Source organism: Piliocolobus tephrosceles, chromosome 1 (assembly GCF_002776525.5).
Source record: "Piliocolobus tephrosceles isolate RC106 chromosome 1, ASM277652v3, whole genome shotgun sequence".
Lineage (NCBI taxonomy): Eukaryota > Metazoa > Chordata > Mammalia > Primates > Cercopithecidae > Piliocolobus > Piliocolobus tephrosceles.
In genome coordinates, this window is record NC_045434.1 from 64,194,253 (window position 1) to 64,215,750 (window position 21,498).

At 35.2% G+C, this 21,498-nt stretch overlaps 1 protein-coding gene across 8 annotated transcripts in view; it reads left to right on the forward strand.

Annotated features, from left to right (window-relative positions):
* CD55 (CD55 molecule (Cromer blood group)) overlaps positions 1–21,498 on the forward strand; it is a 62,046-nt gene that overhangs the window by 33,870 nt on the left and 6,678 nt on the right. For 3 of the 8 annotated variants that reach the window (XR_002725341.2, XR_002725342.2, XM_023187034.2), the window contains one exon: positions 4,037–4,169. The exons of 1 other annotated variant lie outside the window; for it this stretch is intronic. Coding sequence is in view for 4 of the 7 variants with exons in the window: in XM_023187037.1 (XP_023042805.1) it covers positions 584–648; positions 4,037–4,057 (86 nt within the window). In the remaining 3 variants the exon portion in view is untranslated. Of the gene's footprint in view, positions 1–583; positions 649–4,036; positions 4,991–11,312; positions 11,499–21,498 lie in introns of those variants that run through there. 4 more of the 8 variants (XM_023187038.1, XM_023187041.1, XM_023187037.1 and 1 more) reach the window with 3 other exon arrangements.

A 21,498-nucleotide genomic window follows, 5' to 3' on the forward strand; every position in this document is an offset into this window, starting at 1 on the left:
CAATAGGCTGAACACTAAAAAGCATATTCTGTAGGCAAAGTAAATATAGTTTGCCCTCTAATCTCAGATGATAATAGTACAGGCATATTTCCTGTGATGGAGAAATGTCTACATATCTGTTATATCTACTATAAACTAGGTAAATGTCCTTCCCGTTAACCACTTATGTTAATGTTCCTTCTTTCTGAGACTCAGTTTAATCGTCTAAAAAATGAAAGTGAGCTCTAAGATATTCTAGCTCTGAAATAACATAATTCTGTTACCATATTTGAATGCTCAACGAAAATCGAGCATGATTGGGTTGAAACACTTTAGAAGCCTCTCAAACCTGTCAAAAAATTTTATTTGAGCATTGTGATACTCTAAATACATTTCTTCTTTTTTCTTTCAAAGAAAACAGGACAAATAAAACATGCATTTGTCAAAAATGTGTGACATAAGGAAGTCATATACAAAATGCAATTAATATCTCCTATTTTTTAACTCACTTCATAACCAGTATGTTTGTCATTGTAAAACTATAATGTAATTTTACTTGTTCATGTTTCTATTAACTGTGTTACCATATCTTTTCCCCTTCAAGGATTTCTTGCTGGTACTATATTAACTGGTACCCTAATTCTAGTCATTGGAGTATGGAAAATCAGGGTGAGCAGAAATTCTGATGATTTTTTAACATTTATTCCTAGTTTATTTCCAGTAAAATTTGGTACTGTATCAGTAGATGACTCTCTTAGCTTTATTTAAATTTTGGCATGTCTCCGTATTCATTTTTGTCTGTAATTACTATCCTGGATTAACAGACTTCATGTCTGTTTTTCCTCAATATATTCAAAGGCACATTTCAAAGCAAAGTGACTTGAAGTCTCATTTTGTGATCTATCGATCCACTGATTTTTTTTTCCACTCAGTATAATTTATGGTAGTATCTAAGTGTTGCACAGAAGCAAAGAAGTCTAGGAAAAATCAAACTCTAACATACTGTGAAATTGCCTGTGATTAGGGCTTTTTCTCAGTTAAATAATAGATGCCAGTCCAGCTCAAAACAGCGCAGTGGTTAAGAGAGCAGACCCTGGAGCCTGACGGCTCAGTTTGAATCCTGGATCTGCCATCTGGGAGTTATTTGACTGTGAGCAATTTAACCTCTCTATGCCTCAGTTTACTTATTTGTAAAATGGGGGAAATATAGTACCTACCTCATGTGATTATAGTAAGGATCAAATGAGTTGCCACCTGTCAAGTACTTAGAACATTGCTTGGCACATAGTAAGCACTCAGATATTAAAACAACAACAACACACACACACACATCAGTATTATTTGAAATATCTAATCTGCATTGAATATACATAATGTTAAGTATAAATGTCACCATTGGCTCTGATGTGTCCTGTAGCAAAGAATGATTTAAATTGACCCTCTTCTGTTTTGTAGTTTTAACTGTTCAGAAAACTACTTGTGGAATTTATACAAACTTGAGTTATTTCTAAGCTTCCCTAATGCCTGTCCATTTTTCCCATTAATAAGAGAACTATAATTTAATGCTGTTCTTAAATTGTCTGTTTTAATTCTTTGGATGATGTGACCTATCTCCTTTTTACCCTCTACAATTTTTCTACTTAAATTAACAATATTACTTAAGCCTATTAAAGTATGTAAATATTCTTTGACTCACTAAATGAGTCAGTCTTTTGGAAAAATACTTGACCATTAGGTCCAGGGGAGTGATTAATAATTTTTACAGGCATTTGTTTAATATCAACAAAATATTCTAGCTATCATGATAGCAAATATAGTAAGACATAACTTTTTCTCCAGATATATCAGAAATGTTTTAGGAATGTGATTTAGAACCTAACAAAAACTCACAGTTAGTTCTAAGTCATCTAAAGTGAGTTGGTATGGAAGCATAAGCAAAGCTACTCTGAAAAAAAATTAAACCACCGATCTTATGTACTTTCTTGTATTTGTTCCAACTCTTCTTTTGAAATACTGTTATCAATTTATCAAGTTATAAAGTATCAATGTATAGAGTATTATCAGTTTACCAAAGCTCCTGCTTTGAGGCTCTCTGAATCAGTGGGAGTGGAGACTGGGTAGGGCAGGACAGCAGGATGTGGTAAGTTTACCAGATGCTGTCTCTTGGCTTTCATCAGTTTCTTTACATACTTTGGTAAGGTGATTGGCTGTGATACTAGTATGTCCTATTAAGGAACATAGAAGGAAGGAATACAGTAACTTCTGCTTATCCTTGGTTGGGGGCAGGGTGTTTCAAGACCCCCCAGTGAATGCCTGAAACCACAGATAGTGCCTAACTCTGTATGTGCTGTGTTTTTTTCCCATATGTACATACCTATGAGATAAAGTTTAATTTATAAATGAGGCACAGTAAGAGATTAACACTAACAATCAATTAGAACAATTTATTGTAGCAAAAGTTATGTGAATGGGGTCTCTCTCTCTGTCTCTTTCAGAATATCTTATTGTATTGTACTCACCTATTTTCAGATTGCAGTTGACTGGGGGTAACTGAAACCACAGATAAGGAGACTAGTGTATTTGTTTTGAATTGTATTTTGGGGGTTTGCAGTGAACTTAATTGCTTATTTTCTGAATTAGAGGGAAACTCTTGCAAACTCCTAAGAAAAATCTGTCTTTTTTATGTGCACATAAAAAATATTCCACTTGCCTTATTTTGGAAGCATAAACTGTTGAGGGTAAAAACTAGCTTTACATATGTTTGGCTAGCCTCCTGATTTCATGCTGATTTAATTAAATATTTGATCTTAATCAAGATAGGATATAGTTAATGTGCAAGTGATAATGTGCTTTCATTTAATGATTCTTCACGTTTGCCTGTCAGGATTGATTTATTTCTTTTAGAAGAGTTAGGTCTATATGATAAATTTTAGTTTAGGGATGGAAGTGTAAGCAGATGCCTGACTTTGTTTTTTTGATGGAAATGACAGTTATATAATTCAATTCAATAGTTTTTTTCTTCTCTGCTATTCAGCTCTTATAATGCACATGAGAGCATCAAAGTACTCAATGTTGTGTTTGACCATTTAAGTGTGACTGATGGTCCCTCAGAAATAAGACTTTCTGGTAAATTATAAAAGGTATATATGATTTAATAACATCACATTTCTGTATCTTGTAAAATATCCATTAATACCCTTGGCTAGGGGTTTCTTCATGACTTTTAAAGGATAATAGAGGCTTGAGTCAATACTGGCGTTAGAGTTGGTTTTTTCTTTGTTGAATGAATGACTAGCGCATCGAATCATTACTGTGACACGTTGTCAGTTTTGGACTTGGTAGCAGTATGCTTATTATCTCATCCTATGTTTTGAAGTCAGTTTATTGTAATGATTAGATGTATAATGCCACAAATATTTGGGGGGAAAGGGATGATATATTAGGACTTAAAGAGAATGCCTTCATTATGATAATTTGCATCATGAGATGGTTGACCTACCTTGTATTTCTCCTTTTGCTTGGTGGCTTTTAGAGTTTTCAATGTTTAAGAAAAATTATAATATGTGCTAAGATATCCTTTTATAGGTCATGTTTATAGATCTTAAAAGACATCTCATATCTTTATACAAAATTATCACACAAAAATAACTTTGTGTAAATGTATCTGTAAAACTGAGTGTCTTCATCTCTTAATCTTCTCTTCCACATGTAGTAGTATTCAGGGATTTTTATTTTTATTTTTTTTAACATCTCCCACACTTAGGAATTCATTGACTTTTCATCTGAGAGTACCCTAATTCATTCTAGCTTAGCCACTCTTCATCTCAAGAAACTAAAAACTCCATGTCATATTTTAGTTGTTGCTGTAGCTGATAAACCCCACCTGTAAAATCTTGTCCATATTCTATTACCATTATTTTTTTTGTTTTGCACCCCAAATTAACTGATTCTTTTTGGCGATTTATCATATAGTAACCAAAAATTAATGTTTATCACTAGTAAATAAAATCATTTTGATTTTAACTTTTTTTTTTTTTTTTTTTTTTTTAATTTTCAGGGTACACGTATTTCACGTTGACAGGTTTGCTTGGGACGCTAGTAACCATGGGCTGGCTGACTTAGCCAAAGAAGAGTTAAGAAGAAAATACACACAAGTATACAGACTGTTTCTAGTTTCTTAGACTTATCTGCATATTGGATACAATAAATGCAATTGTGCTTTTCATTTAGGATGCTTTCATTGTCTTTAAGGTGTGTTAGGAATGTCAACAAAGGACAAAAAAGGCAGTCCAAGAATCACATTCTCAGCACACCTCTACCTCTTGAAAATAGAACAACTTGCAGAATTGAGAGTGATTCCTTTCCTAAAAGTGTAAGAAAGCATAGAGATTTGTTCATATTTAGAATGGGAACACGAGGAAAAGAGAAGAAAAGGGATTTTTTTTTCCCACAAGATCTGTAATGTTATTTCTACTTATAAAAGAAATAAAAAATGAAAAACATTTGGATATCAAAAGCAAATGAAAACCCAATTCAGTCTCTTTTAAGCAAAATTGCTGAAGAGAGATGAACCACATTATAAAGTAATGTTTGACTGTAAGGCATTTTCATTTTTCCTTCAGGTTGGCAAAATATTTTAAAGGTAAAACATGCTAGTGAGCCAGGGGTGTTGATGGTGACAAGGGAGGAATATAGAATGAAAGACTGAGTCTTCCTTTGTTGCACAAATACAGTTTGGAAAAAGCCTGTGAAAGATGTCTTCTTTGACTTAATGTCTTTAAAAGTATCCAGAGATACTACAGTATTCACATAAGAAAAGATTATGTGTTATTTCTGAAGTGAGATGTCCATAGTCAAATTTGTATATCTTATTCTTTTGTAATATTTATTTATATTTATTTATGACAGTGAACATACTGATTTTACATGTAAAACAAGAAAAGCTGAAGATATGTGAAGAAAAATTTATTTTCCCTAAATAGAAATAAATGAGTGATCCCATTTTTTGGTAGTATTTGAAATTTATTCTTAAACATGACTACTTTATTTCTGAATAAGAAATTCCCTACCTGCCTCCTACAAGCAGTTCAGAATGCTGTCTCTTGGTTGTCCTAGTGTGAATAATTTTCAGTTACTTTAAAATTATATTGTACTTTCTCAAGCATGTCATATCCTTTCCTGTTAGAGTGCCTATATTACTTGTTTCTGATTTACCTGAAGACAATCTGATTAATTTCTAGGTTTTCACCATATTCTTGTCATCTTGCCAATTACATTATAGGTATTAGACTAGACTAAGATGTACTAGTTATATAGAATATAACTAGATTTATTATGGCAATGTTTATTTTGTCATTTTGCTTCATCTGTTTTGTTGTTGAAGTACTTTAAATTTCCTATGTTCATGGAATTTCACTGTAAAGACTTTAATGTGTATTTCTCAAAATAAAACTTTTTTTCCTCCTTAACCACAGTTATCACAACTAGCAGTACTATCATTAATTTCCTAATAGTTTCTGATATTAGGAAATTCTTTGAACTTTCCTAGAAGTTCTAAGAATAGGCACTTATCCACCTATCCATTCATTCATTTGTTAAATATGAGGGCCTGCTCTGCCTATTCTGTAATAACCCAGTGCTTCCAGGGATAGCAGTAACACTGGCTCAGCTATTCAGAAAAAAAGCTGAGTGCCTACTATGTGCAAGTTGCCTTATGCTAAATGTGAGCTTACCAAGATAAATACAAGTGTCTGCCCTCAAGTTCCTTATAGTTTGCCACAGGAAGACCAAAATATATGCTTATTGAGAGAAAGAAGATAAAGTTATAAGTGTTACAGCCCCAAATATGATGGGTGCTTAAGCTGTTTGTTAAGTAACTGAGTGGCAGGGAGGGAGACATTCAAGGCAGGAAGCTGATTGAGAAAGCAATAATAGATGAGATTATAATGGCAGGATGGTTGAAGTAGGAAAGGCTTAGAGCAAGGGCTAGACTATGTCATGTGTTCTGTGTAGATGTGAAAATTATAAGCTCTAGACTTTTTATTCTGCTCAATCAAATTAGAATCAATGAGCATAAAATAGGTTTATAATAGCAAGAACTTGCTATCTTTGGATAAGGGTAAAAGCAGAAATGCTATTTAACAGTCATTTACCTTGAAGAAAATATAAACAATAGGCTTGCTAAGGGTAAAGCTGTTTTCTTGTAGGATTTCTGTTTACTGTGTATCCTGTAGTTATGAGGTTGAACGGTTTTATTTTTGTTCAGGATAACGTCTTCTATGAGATTTTACTTTGCAAAGGTTGTATTGCTTTTCCTGTTGAGACTGATGTATTTGTTACAGCAAGTTATACCTGCTCACCGTAGAAATTTGAGTTTTATACTCCTGCTCACCGTAGAAATTTGAGTTTTATAATATTTAGCCCAATATCACTGTCACATTTCTGGGAACACTTGAACATGAATAGTTTTTGTCTTGTCACACCCTAACCCTGTTTGCTTTGGTTAATGTCCAATGTGCAAATGCCTCATTTTCCTCCCACCCGTCCTGAGTGTTTTCTTCCTCCTTCCTGAAACTAAAAACAGCCCATTCCCTGAAGGTACTGCTTCCTTTGCAGCCTATTCCAGTGGTGGCTGGTTTATTTTCATGCATATGACTCATTGTTAAGAGGTGGTGGAGGTGTTTTCCTTGTTCCTCACTGTCATGTCTTCCATCTCAACCCCCACACACAACTCTTTAAAAAGAGTAGCTGTCCATTCACTCTGTAGGGTAATTCACTAAAATGTCAAATGTTTTCCTTATAATTCTCCTTGGTGAAAAGCATGGATTCTGGAGACAAATCGGAGCCCTGGCATTTATCAGCTGCAGGACTCAAGGGATATTCCTTGTCAGTGTACCTTAGTTATCTATGTGTAAAGTGGGCCTACAATCAGTACCAGCCTCATAGGATTTGCAATGAGAATTAAGTTAATACACATAGAGCTTAAAATGGTGCCAGTCATGTAGGAAGTGCTCGGTAAGTTTTAGCTCTTTTTGGTGCACAGGTGGAGAGATTGCCTTAGGTGGAAGCATGCAGGGCTTCTATAGATACCAGGAAGGAACTGTTTGCAGGTGGATTGGAGATGCCCATGGTGGCAGCTTTTGGAAATTGATTTCACATTTCTTCTGTTTTCTCAGGGACATATACATCAAGGTCATCATGAAAATGATGACACGTGAGGAGGTGTTATGTTTGAAGACAGGCAGAGAAGGAAAGGACTAGAAACATTTAGTCAATGAACAGGCCATGCTAAAGACCCAGTTGAGGTGAGTGCTCATGAATTTAGAGAGCAATCATCAAGCTTGGTTCTGAGTTTTTCTGCAGTCATATTTAGCTTTCTAGAGATGGTTTCAGAAAAAACCAGTTGCTTGGATTTAATCATGATTGGGTGTTCCCAGGTGAATTTGATGACGTGAGTTGAGCATGTGCACAAGGGAGTGATTAAAATGATGGACCATAGAATTTAAGCTATGTGAGAAGGGAAGTGAAGACATATGAGTGGTAAGAAACAAAGAGTAACAGGATCAATATTTTGTAGGCCTTAATGGGGTCATGTCATTGTTAGACTTGGGGTACTATTTAGGGTGAACTAGAATGGTAATATGTAGTAGTGAGAAATAAGAATGCCTCAATTGAAGGTAAAACAGAATCGGCAACCAGAGGACAAAACTGTCTACAAATATACTTCCCCTTCATTTTGGGCACAAAGTTAGACACATTTCCTGGCACCCTTGCAGTTAAGTGTAGAAGGACTGAGTTCTGGCCAAAGCAACATGATCACAGATGTGTAGCATTTCTAGGTTTGGCCCTAAAACATTGCATATGCGATCCTCCTTGCCTCTTTCCGTACACTGAGTTGATGAAAGTGACTCTAGTAACCTAGTAAGTCACATGCTAAAGATGACAGAACCACAGAAAGGAAGGAGCTTGAGTCGTTGCTTTGAGTAGAGCTGTCTGCTGATCAGCAACACCCACTTTAGATTTCACGTGGAGAAGAAATAAACTTCTGTTATGTTTTGAGTTCCAACATTTTGGGGATTGGTGTGTTACGTTATTGTGGTCGACATTATCTAAGCTAACACTGAAGCCTTCTAGATTTTGGTGATGCAAGAGTTTAGACAGAACTGTGGTTGTGAGAAGTTGAAATAAAATGGTGAACAAAAGTATTGGTGCAGAGGAGGCCATGGAACATCTTAATTGATACTGAAATCACCAAAAAGCATGGGGATTCATGTTAGAGAGGCATGCTGAGTCAGGGGCTAAAATCTTCAAGAAATGAGGAGTGGCTTGTACATCTGAAGATGATTGCGAACAAGAAGACAGCAGGTGCTATATTCTGATGACATGTAACTCAAAGGAAAGGGTTTTATGGAAAGGAAGGAGGATTGGTCTGCAAATAGCAATGATGAATAAAATAGTGCACCAACTTCACCTCTATGCCTGGTACTATCTGGAACAAAAGTGCAATGAGATATTTTTGCCTACTGGAGATTTGTCTGCACATTCAAACCCACTGTTTGATCCTCTTCCACTCCTTGTTATTGCAATCCCTTTACTTTCTGGTCACCCACCCCTGTCTGTTGAGGGATTTGGAACCTGGCTCACTGTCTCCCAACCATCCTACAATCTGGTATTATCCATAATTATTTCACATTGACAAGGATGACTCCTTATAACATCCGTGCCTCTGGTTTTATTGACCTTTTGATTTCTAATGACGTCTTTCACTGTACCTCAGTCACTCATCTCCATGGAGCCTTCTTAAATCACTAATTCAGGCATATTTTCTTGCTCATTATAATCTATTCAGCTTTCTAGTTTAGTTACCCCAGTATGTTAATCAACTCTCCACTTTCTTCCTATTTATAAGTCTCCTACTGTGATGGATGTTTTCTGTTTGTTCATCCAGAACCACTCTGTAGCACACTCCAACTTGCTGTGACCTCAGAGGCTGACCTATAATGGAAGCTGTGGAGGGGAGAGAGAGCTGCATTCTTTCCAATTTTTGTTTTGTATCAAAACACTCCACAACTTCTTATTTTATTTCCTTTTTTTCTACCATTCTATCACCAAAGGATGGCTTCCCTTCCTTTTTGCCCTTTTCCTCTTTTAGAAACTGTATCTTTCAAAAGCTATCAACTCAGATCACATTATGTTTATGCCCCTTTCCTGAAGGTGTGCTTGTAGTTAGTGCTCTGGTCTACAAGGACACCTTTTCAGCATTTTCATTTTTACGGCAGACTCTTACTTTCTGGCAGTGGTCTTGGAGCAATTTGAGGACTCTGCTAGCTCAGCTTTTTTCTCTTTCATGAAGTCTTTCCACAGACTACCCTTGCTCACCACAGAGGCTTCTAGGAGCAGTGTGAAGGACTCCTAGGTCGTTTTTGTTTTGTTTGTTTTCTTACAGGCAATTTGAAGGTGGTGCTTTGTTTTCTAGTTATGTTGAGAGTGTGGTTTTTGTATGACCACACTTCCTATTGGTGTAGCTGTGGAAAATCAGATGCTTTTATATATTATTGGTGGGAATGCAAACTGATACGGCCATTTTATATGGGAATTTTTCAATATCTAAAACAAATGCATACACATTTACCCTTTGATCCACCAATCTCATGTCTAAAAATGAACTCTGAAGCTATACCTCCAAAAATACAAAAATACACAGGTACAAGATTATTCACCAGAACATTGTTTGTCATTGCAAAAGACTGGAAACCATCTAAATGACTTGCTGAATAAACTATGTTATATCCAAACAGTGGAATACTATGTAGCTGTGAAAAAGAACAAGGAATATCTCTGAACTATTATGAAGTATTTCTAGGATATTATTAAGTGAAAAAAGTAAGTACAGAAGACTTTGGTATGCTACTTCTCATGTGAAAAAGAAGAAATAAAAAATGCATGTCCTTGTTTGTACAAAAAGAAACATAGGAAGGATAAACTAGAAACAATGAGATAGTTATATACAAGGCATGGGTGGAAACAATGGGGAAGATGGGAATTCCTTCTAATTTTTGTTTTGTCTCACAAATTTTAGAATCCTTGTCTCACATATTAAAAAGCCAAGTAAATATAAGCAATGAAAACAGAGAAAAAAATTCAACACAATACAAACACAAAAAAGGAACCTTATTTTATATATAATATATATTTATGTATACATATATTTATATATATTTTAATATATATTTATATATTTTTATATATTTATATATATATATATATATATATATATTTTTTTTTTGAGATGGAGTCTCACTCTGTCATCCAGGCTGGAGTGCAGTGGTGCAACCCCCATCTAGGTTCACTGCAGCCTTCACCTCGCGGGCTCAAGCGATTCTCCTGCCTTAGCCTCCCAAGTAGCTGGGATTACAGGCGTGTGCCACCATGCCCAGCTAATTTTAGTATTTTTAGTAGAGATGGGGTTTTGCCATGTTGGCCAGGCTGGTCTCGAATTCCTGACCTCAAGTGTTCGGCCTCCCAAAGTGTTGGGTTGACAGGCGTGAGCCACCACACCCTGCCCCTTACTGTATTTCAAGTGAATAACTTGACCACAATTAAGAGGGAGCTGTGAGGTAGAATTGAATTAACCTCGGAACACAGTATTTTGATTATACAAACAAAAGGCTAAAGACAAGAATATGAACAAATGTTGGATTTTGTCTAGTGGGTTTGTTCTTCATAGTAGTATGGGTTAGCAGTTTTAACACTATGTACATTCTTAGATGGGGTAGATAAGCAAATATATTGCAAATAATGAGTCAGGTTTCTCACTGTTGAAGGGAATTACAAATAAGGGAACACTAGCATGGAGACTGTGGTATTTGTAATTTGAGTTATCAGTATAAACTCATGATTTTGCACATAACTGATACACAGAGAAACATGTATACACACACACACATGAGTGTGCATATCTCTATTAGGTTCTCCAGAGAAACAGAACCAATAAGGGATATATAGATATATGAAGAGATTCATGGGAATTGGCTCATGCAATTATGGAGACCTAGAAGTCCCATAATATGCCATCTTCAAGCTGGAATCCCAGGAAAGCAGGTGGTGTAATTCTGAGATTGAAGTCTTGAGAACTGGGGGAGTCAATGATGTAACTCCCAATCTAGGGCTTAAGGCCCAAGGACCAGGGGCTTCTGGTGTGCAGATGCAAGTCCTGGAGTTCAAAGGATTGAGAACCAGGAGCTCTGATGTCTGAGGGCAGTAGAAGATGGATGTTCCAGCTCAAGAAGAGAAAGTAAGAATCCGTCCTTCCTCTACTTTTTTGTTCTATTCAGATGAGCCCTCAATGGACTGAACGATGCTCACCCACACTGTGAGGGCTGGTCTTCTTTACTCAATCCACTGACTTAAGTGCTCATCTCTTCTGGAAACACCTTCACACCCAGAAATAATGTTCTACCAGCCATGGGCCTGTCACTTAGCCCAGTCAAGTTGATACATAAAATTAGCTATCACAACATCTGTGTGTGTATATACATATGTATTTGCATGTGTGCGTATATACGTGTGTGTATATATATAAATGTGTGTGTATGTTGTGACTGTGTGGGTGTATACACATATATATACATTATATTAAAAATATTTCACTATATTAATATATAGTATATATGTTATATATAATGTTACATATTATATATTAATGTAATATATATTTACATCTTATAAAAAGACATTTTTATAATCTGTTATACATTATATAAATATATGTAATATATAAATTATATACTTATAAGTACATTATGTTATGTATATATATGCTATATGTATTTATTATATATGTTATATATAATCTATTGCATATATTTATAATATATAAAACATATATAATCTGTCTTCTTGGAAAAGCTTACAAACAGTGAGACTGCAGATCCAGATTTCTTTTTTTTTGAGACAGTCTTACTCTGTCACCCAGGCAGGAGTGTGGTGGTGTGATCTTGGCTCACTGCAACCTCCGCTTCCTAAGTTCAAACAATTCTCCTGCCTCAGCCTTTGGAGTAGCTGAGATTACAGGCACGCACCACTCCACTTGGCTAATTTTTGCACTCGGATATTCAGATCCAGATTTCTAAATATCTTTCTCCAGTTAAAAAAAAAAAAATAACGGCTCCTGGGAGAAATGGCTGATCTCCAGGCTAGGATAGGGAAAGTAAAAGATGAACCTGGAACATCTTGTGGGTATCACAAATTAAGTGCTGAAAAAATTATAGTGACATGTCAAATGGATTCAGAAGCCAACGTGAACAAGCTCCTACTGACCAAATCTGAAACAATTACAGCAAATAAATAAATAATGATGACAATGGATCATAGCACACAGAATAAAATAAGAATTTGAGGCCGGGCGCGGTGGCTCCACGCCTGTAATCCCAGCACTTTGGGAGGCCGAGGCGGGCGTATCACGAGGTCAGGAGATCGAGACCATCCTGGCTAATGGTGAAACCCCGTCTCTACTAAAAATACAAAAAATTAGCTGGGCGTGGTGGTGCGCGTCTATAGTCCCAGCTACTCGGAGGCTGAGGCAGGAGAATGGCGTGAACCCGGGAGGCGGAGCTTGCAGTGAGCCGAGATCGCGCCACTGCACTCCAGCCTGGGCAACAAAGCAAGACTCTGTCTCAAAAAAAAAAAAAAAAAAAAACAGAATTTGTGTCCATACTAGTATAATTGAATAAATAAAGACAAGAAAGTCACCTTTTTTATAGCAAGATTCCAATTACCTACATGTAGAAAAAATGATGCAATTAGAAAGTCAGCATTTGGCAACCATCACAGTACAGTAATAATTATTTCAGGCAAGAATCAATGAATGCTAAATCAGTAAAAGTCTGATGAGAAATAATTATATAGTCTTCAATTTTTTGCTCCACAAAATACTTAATTGCAAATAATAACTTGGCAGAAGAAAAGCCCGACACACACTATTTTAGAAAAGTGATCAAAATTAACATCCCTGGTAATGGGACAGATAACACCTGGTTCCTCCTGATAGGATACATTGAAAAGAACTCTGTCATTTCTGTGGTATTGTTGCCAAAAATCATCATCTGAATCAAAATATGAGGAAGTATCAGAAAAAAGACAACTTGACCATCATCCTACAAAATACCTCTTCCAGAGTGGAAAGGAATGAAAATCAAGTAGAAGAAGGGAAATAAAAATTAATTTTAAAAATTAAGAAATGAAATAGTAAAGGTAAGTGTAAAAATTAAAATAGAAAACAAAAATAATAGTGAAAATCAGTGAAATCTAAAGCTGGGTCTTCAAAAAAATAAAATTGGTAAACTTCCATTTAGATTGATAAATATTAAAGAGATAAGACAGAAATTGCCACCCATGAACTTTTAATAATGCAACAGAATACGTCACTCACTGCAGAGAATAATCATTGAAAGAAGAATATAAGAATATGGCAAGCAACTTTATGCCAATAAATTCAATAAACTGAATGAAATGAACAAATTCATTGAAAGACACACATTACCAAGACTAACCCAATATGCAATATAAAACTTGAATTGCCCTATTAATTCAAAAAATTGCATTTTTAATTAAAAATCTTTCCAAAAAGAAAAGTTCATGCCTAAATGGCTTCCCTTGTAAACTCTAGCATTTGAGGAAGAAATAAAACCAATTATACACAAACTCTGAGAAAATAGAGAATACTTCCAAACTCATTTCATGAGGCCAAAGATGTAAGAAAACTACAGACAAATATCCCTTATGAATATAGACAAAAATATACTTAAAATTTTAACAAGGCAAATTAGTACATGTAAAAGAATATTATACATCATGATGGAATGAGGTTTATCTGGGGAGTGAAAGGTTGGTTTGATAATTTATTGAAAAGAACTCTGTCATTTCTGTGGTATTGTTGCCAAAAATCATAATCTGAATCAAAATATGAGGAAGTATTAATCAATATAATTCACCATATTAGAATAAAGAAGGAAAACCATATAATCATTTCAATAAATGAAGGAAAAGCTGTTTATAAAGTTCAACACTAATTTGTGATTTTAAAAATCTATCAGCAAACGAAGAATAAAAGAAAAATTTCTCTTAATCTAAGTAAAGGCATCTTCAAAAACCTACATCTTTCACTGTACTCAGTAATGAAAGCCTCAAAGCTCAAAGATAAGGAACAAGGCAGGGATATTCTATTCTGCCACTTCTATTCAACGTTATACTGGAAATTTTTGCTGGTGCAGTAAGGCAAGAAAAATAAATGACAGTCAATAAATTGGAATTGTAGAAGTAAAGTTGTTTTTATTGGTAGATGACATGATCATGTATTAATACATAGAAAGCTTAGAGAGTCTACTAGAACTAATAAGTGGATTTATTGAGCTCAGAATACAATGTTAATGTACAAAAATTATAATTTTGTATATTAGCAATGAACAATTACAAAACGAATTTAGAAAACAACTCCATTTCCAACAGCACCCAAAAACATGTTAGAGATAAATTTTACAAAACATGGAAGATACTTCTTTTCCTGTGCAGAAGTTAATTAGATCCTATTTGTCATAAAAAAGAATGAGATCACGTCCTTTGCCGGACATGGATGAAGCTGGAAGCCAACATTCTCAGCAAACTAACACAGGAACATAAAACCAAACACTGCATGTTCTCATAAGTGGGAGGTGAACAATGAGAACACATGGACACAGGGAAGGGAACACCACACACCAGGGCCTGTCAGGGAGTGGGAGGCAAGGGGAAGGAGAGCATACGGACAAATACGTAATATATGCAGGGCTTAAAACCTAGAGGATGGGTTGATGGGTGCAGCAAATCACCATGGCACATGTATACACCCATGTAACAAACCCGCACGTTCTGCAGATGTATCCCAGAACTTAAAGTAAAATTTTTTAAAAATGGAAGAATTCTATTTTAAAAAAAAAACTATAAAATTTTGCTGAGAGAAATTACAGACAAGTAAATGTTATTAACATGTCATTTTCATGGGTTGGAAGCCTCAATAGTGTTAAGATAGTAATTCTCCACATATCAATTTATAACTCCAATAGCGATTTTAAGAAAGTGATTCTAAATTTATGTTAAAATGAATTGCCTCTCCTAAACCTCCCTTGTAATTTTTTTAAAAAGATTTCAGAAAACGAAAGACTATATTACTCAGACTCCATTGGAGCTAGGAGTCTAGGAGAAAATTTGATCTACAACGTAACAAGCAGTTATGTGATATTTGGAGGTCAGAATTAAGATATAGGCCAACTTCCCACTGCTCCTGCTATTTCCAGCAAGATAAGATCAGACATAGGTGATTGTTTGTGGTGGTCTTTTTCTACTTTCATTTACCTGGTCATCAACTTTATGGGAATAAAAATCTGTGGTAGGAAAGCGATTGTAGCAGCAGCAGATTCCTGAACTCCATGACCTCGATGGTGTGATCCTGAAGCCAGTAGTTCAAAAAGGCAGTTCTCTAACTTCTAATATTCCCAGCTCTTTCTTTCAAAGAAACTAAGAGGGATTTTTGTTTTCTTCACTGAAATGTGGCTAATCAAATATTCCACAGCTCTTAACTATTTTTATTTCAACCAGTTTCCTTCCCCTTAGCTAATCAATTAAGTTAAACCACTAAGTTCATCAGTGCCTTCCAGTCCACTGATTCTCTCTCAATATTCACTTTTGAAAGGGCCATGGAGGAAAATGAACCAGTAAGATCCTCCCTGGGGCAGAGCTACCACACTAGAGGCACACAGTATTGAGTACAATGAGACTTGCAGAGAAGAATATAGCAATCTGGGGAAAGCAGACCACACGTACTGAAAGTAGCATGACAGAAGTAATGCTTATTAATTTAGATTGTAATTTGAAATTGCCACATTATTCATTTCTAAGATTTCAAATTATATCTAACAAGTTGTACTTCAGACCTGCCTATTTTTGTTTTACAGGTCCTATTTAGTTACTAATGGATATTAATCCTTTATTTCCCATATTTGTTTTGATATCTTTATCACATTTTTCTATTGAAAGAAATTTCACTTAGAGTCAGTTCCTTTCCAAAGTTGATTTTGTTGGCTCTCTCTCATGGCATTACATTTCTTCACATTTTACAGTTATGATTTGCAATTTTTTTTAAGTAGACTTTTTGGTTTGTTCCATTCTTTGGTAGATTGTATTAATGTTTCCAATTCTTTACTCCTTCCCTTTTACAGAATTATACCTGGACATCTTTTGCCAGGTGACTTTTCAGTGCCTTCCACTATAGTAGATGGAATATACTTCCACACTCCATAGAGCCCACTTTTTGTTGACTCACCTATAGTGTTAAGATTGTAATTTTTAAAATCCAGTTAACTTGGTTGCTTTTTATAGAGCGATGAGGCCCAATAACTTAGACCACCATTGTTTAAAAATGGAATTCCTAACCACAATGTGTTCACCTCATCATAGGAAGGAACACAAATGGGGGAGTAGGAGAAAACAGAAATGAATAGGTGACAGTATTTCAGCTTTATGTGTAATGTTTTATTTCTTATATTACAAAGTAAAAGACATGAAGCATTTGACGAAAAATGTTAATTTATATAATTTGAATGACAGGTGCATGGGCAGTTGTTATATTTATATATACTTTTATGTATTCTAAATTTTTTTCTCAAAATAAAAAAGAGAAACAGTCAAGAGTTAGTATTGTGTCATCAAACTCATTACAGACCTCAATTCATTTTGTTTTATTTTTTTCTGAACAACATAATTTGAGGAAGTACAGCATACTTTAAAGAAATCTGTAGAAGGGCAAAGTAAAAGCATTTTAAAAAGTCTCATCACCTGAAAAGGGCAGAGAAAAAAAGAATAAAAGGAAGAAGTGCTCTAGCGATCTCATCTAGTTTGTATAAGGAAGAAAGTTGAGGTAATACAGCTGTGTGGGAAAAGGGATAGATTCATATACACTTGATCTTGAGAGCAGACGTTGTTAACAATGAATGAAATGGAAACACACAACTAATCTTTGAAAGAATGGGATGAACCTGAAAAAAGCAACAAAAATAAGAAAAAAGGAAATAGTGATTTAAAATAGATAATGAAGAAACTAAGATACAGACATTAAATAAAATGTAAATGGATTATTTTATTTCACTAAAGCTTAAAGACATAGTTTGGTTTAGAAAACAAAAGCTGTGTATGAGGGACATGGTGAAATAGTAAAGGGTGGAAAATAAAAGATAAGCAAAGATAAAATGTAAGGTCACACCAATTATAAAAGGCAAAAATGTATGAAAAAGGTAACATTTATAAATATGTATGTATCAACCTACATGCAACTAGCTAAACACATAAAGCAAAATCATTAGGAATTTGATAAGGCTAATAAAATATAATTATGAATGAAGATTTCAATACATCTCTGCCAGAATCAAACAGATTTGGTAGAAAGAAAGAAACCTGGGACAGGGAAAAACAACCTTATATTATCTAAAGACAATATGTTGGCTTTCCTCGACACTAAGACGCTTTGATACCAGTGCTTTCTTGATTTCTTGATCTTACCAGAATATGTCAAGTGAAGGTTTTACACAAGTGCAACGCCACTACTATGGGCTAACAGCTCTAAAGAGATGCACCCCAATTCTAGAAATGTTAACATGTGAGAAAAATGTTTCTTAGAATCAAAGATATGAGGAGTTATTGCATATATCAATGAAACGTTTGCTCAAAAACATCATATACTTGGCCATAAAGTATATTCACTTTTTTAAAAGGCCATGTTGATAAATATGAAAAAGAAGGTGATCAACAAAATCTTAACCACTTAAAAATTAAGATGCTCCTAGATCACCTTTATATTAAAGATAAAATGTTAAAAATTAAAAACTATTTAGGAAAGAGTGAAAAGAAGTTCACAATAAGTTATTTGGAACACAGAGAACTTTTCAGTGGAACTTGCAAGCTTTAAATGCCTTCATTATTAAGGAAAAGAATGAAAATAAAGGAACTGGAACTCATCTGTGGAAACTAAAGGGCAACAAACCAAATCAAAAGTTTTAACATAATGTATTAGTCAAGATACATATATAAACATAGAATATCAAAACCTAAGACCTCAATCTAAGGTCTATAAAAAAACTTTAAAACAAAGATTAGAATCCTAAGAGTTACTAATGAAATATAGACATTTTTGACAATGCAAAAATTTAAATATAATGAATGACTAGAAAAACTGGAAATAAATTGCTAAAACACAAAAGAGAGATTAATGGTTTGTGTCTATAATGGACAAAAAGCTCTTACACTGATAGGTAAATGACATAAAACCCAATACAACATGGACAGGTACACCAATAGGAAATTTTTAGCGAGGTAAATCAGATTGATCAAGGACATATGAAAAGATGTTGACATTCACTAGGAGTCAGAGTAAAGAAAATCAAAATTTTCAGAGGCATGAAGCATTGAATGAACACACAATAATGGCATTTCAGGGCTAAGGCTGGGCATGGCCCCTCTTAGTTGTCATGGTAACTGAGTAAACCTGGTCTTAACCATGTATTGGAGAAGGAATCGATCCACAAACCAGGGAGGTGTATGGGTGCGGGTTGGGACTGGGCTGACCAAAGGCCGCCAGAGGGGAGGAGGCCTGGGGATCATGAAAGTCTTGAGGATGGCACTGCTTGGGGTAGGGGAGGAGGCCACTTGGCAAGGGGCGGGTAGGGGACCAAGCCTGGTTGGACCCCTGCGCCCCGGGTCTGTACAATACGGTGTGCCATAAAACTCAAAATCTTCTAGCCGAGGTAAGAAAAAAAAAAATTACAAATTCAACGAATAACTACCTAGACAATCCAATTAAACTCTAACAAAATACATGGGATTAAACAATGGACCTAATTATTAGGTAAATAGTGACAATAATAAATTGGATATGACAATGCAAAAATAACCCCATTTATGAGTGGTAATCATTTTAAAATATCAAAGAATGTAGGTACCCAGAAAGAGTCTTCAAATATGTGAAGCAACTATTCACATTTCTTTTAAAATTATAAAAACAGCTCTGAAAATTTAAGGTAAATCATTTTCTTGTTGAAAAATGTGAAAATAACTAGTCATCACAAATTTAAAAATAAAATCAGTGCAATTCCAAACAAAAAAATGTAACATCTATTTTTAACTCAATATCATTAACGAAAGGGCGTAAAACTCAATTGAATAATGTCCTTTTAAAATGAATTTGGCAGGAGCTGTTTCGAAGGAGAAAAGACTTTTGAGATACAGTTCTCCGATAAATTAATTAGTCTATTTTATATATAAAAACTACATTGACCTGGTGACTGTAGAGCCTTTACTTTTTCCCCAGCAGGTATGGTTTCTTATACCATGACCAAATATGAAGAATCAGAAAGTTTTGCTTTGTTTCTTAATTTTTTGCAAATTTTTATAGTCACTCTATATTTGGACAACTATTAAGTGATTTTTAATGCCAATTAAAACAGGGATTCCATTATTTAAGGGACTTATCAGAATTATCTAAAAACACACAAACTAGTCTAGATTTTAAAAATCCTCCAATCACAACCTGTGCCTACCCTGGAATTATTTCATTTCTGGAGAACTCTGCAGTCATAGGCACCTCATCATCAAATGGGAAATCTCTTTTTGGAGTTCTGGGAATTCCCCGTTCTTCAGGGAGGATTCCAATTTTGTTGGAACTAAAAATTATACAAATGTTGAAGGCAGGGATACTTTTTAAGAAAAAAAATACAAAACCATGAATTCAAATTTAGTTTCTACTGTCTTGGAATGAACTATACAAGGAAAGCCCCCTGAAGCATTAGCGTCAAGGGTAAACCTTCCTCTGGCCACATGCCATCCCTCAATTCAGGTTGGCATTCATAAAGGGTAGGGGGTAATTACCCTTAATCAGTGTCTACAATACTTTTCTTCCACGGAAAAGAAAGAACTGTACATATTCTGAATAAGTTTAGGTAAGCTGATAGAAGTTGTCTTTCTGCCTGCCTGCTTAACACAAGGTTCAAGTGGGAAGCACATACTCAGAAGGAAGAAAAAAAAATCCTTCCATTCAGCTACCCTGAGCTTCCACTTCTGCTCAACCAGACCTTCATCTGCCCTATTCTCCAGATGGTGGCAGTTCCTTGCAATGAGGAACAGCCATCGATTTACTAAGGAGAGGACTCTGTTTTTTACTGAAATGTCATATTGAGGCGGGAGAATAGAGTCTGGGGACAGGGAGCCTAAGGCCAACCCACTGCTGACTTCTTGGAATTGGACCAAAAGGAAAACCCCACCTCTTCATGCCCAAGCGATAAGGGGCCAGAAGCCCCCTTACTTTACAAACCCCCCTTTCCCCTTTGTCACTAATAACAAATGCCTCTAATTAGTCCCAGGCCGAACCTTCACTTCATCCTCTGATTAGTCGGGGGCCAATCCTTCATTTGCATAGGGTGTAACCAGTTGGAGGCCTCTAAAGGGTATCTAGTGGTGTTACCAAATTCTTTTCGTTTAATAAAAACCCTAAAGAACATTGCAATTGGGGCTCTTGAGCTGCTTGTTTGAGCCCGCTCCCACTCTGTGAAGTGTACTTTCTTTTCAATAAATCTGTGCTTTCGTTGCTTCCTTCTTTCATTACTTTGTTTGTGGGTTTTGTTTATTTGTTCAATACGCCAAGAACCCATCTTGCAGTCAAGGCTTTCCATCCAGTAACAATATTTTGTTAGCCGACTTACTTATGTTAAATGTTGCTTACCTTCAATCCATGAGTTTTATTTGACGACATTTTAAGATTCACCAATTTGGCAAATTTTGTAATTCCATTTTTTATTTTCGTTATCAACAAATGTATTTTCACAAAATTAATTTTTCTCTTAAAATTGATTATTTAATTCTGTTCTAGAGTATATCACATGTATTTCTGTCAATAATAGCTTTTACTTCTCATAATTTTCTGTTTTATATGTGTATTTTTATTGAATTAATCTTTCATTTTGATAACTATATTCTTAACAATAAAGGACTTCTGGACATTGCTTTTAGTGTATCATGTGTTAAAGCTAAATTTCTTATTTATTATACTTTTAAGTTCTAAGGTCCATGTGCACAACGTGCAGGTTTGTTACATATGTATACATGTGCCATGTTGGTGTGCTGCACCCATTAACTCGTCATTTACATTAGGTATTTCTCCTAATGCTATCCCTCCCCCCTCCCCCCATCCCACAACAGTGATGTTCCCCACCCTGTGTCCAAGTGTTCTCATTGTTCAATTCCCACCTATGAGTGAGAACGTGGGGTGTTAGAATTCGTTTTTTAGATGTTTACTGCTCCCATTCCAAATTAGTATGGACGTGAATTCACAGAGCTCGAAAGACTTCCAAGGGGCATTTTCAGCTCTCGCTCCTCAGCCTGCTCACCAACATCCAAATAATCCTTTAATTTTCATTATTTAGATATCTGCCTCTTTCTTTTGTC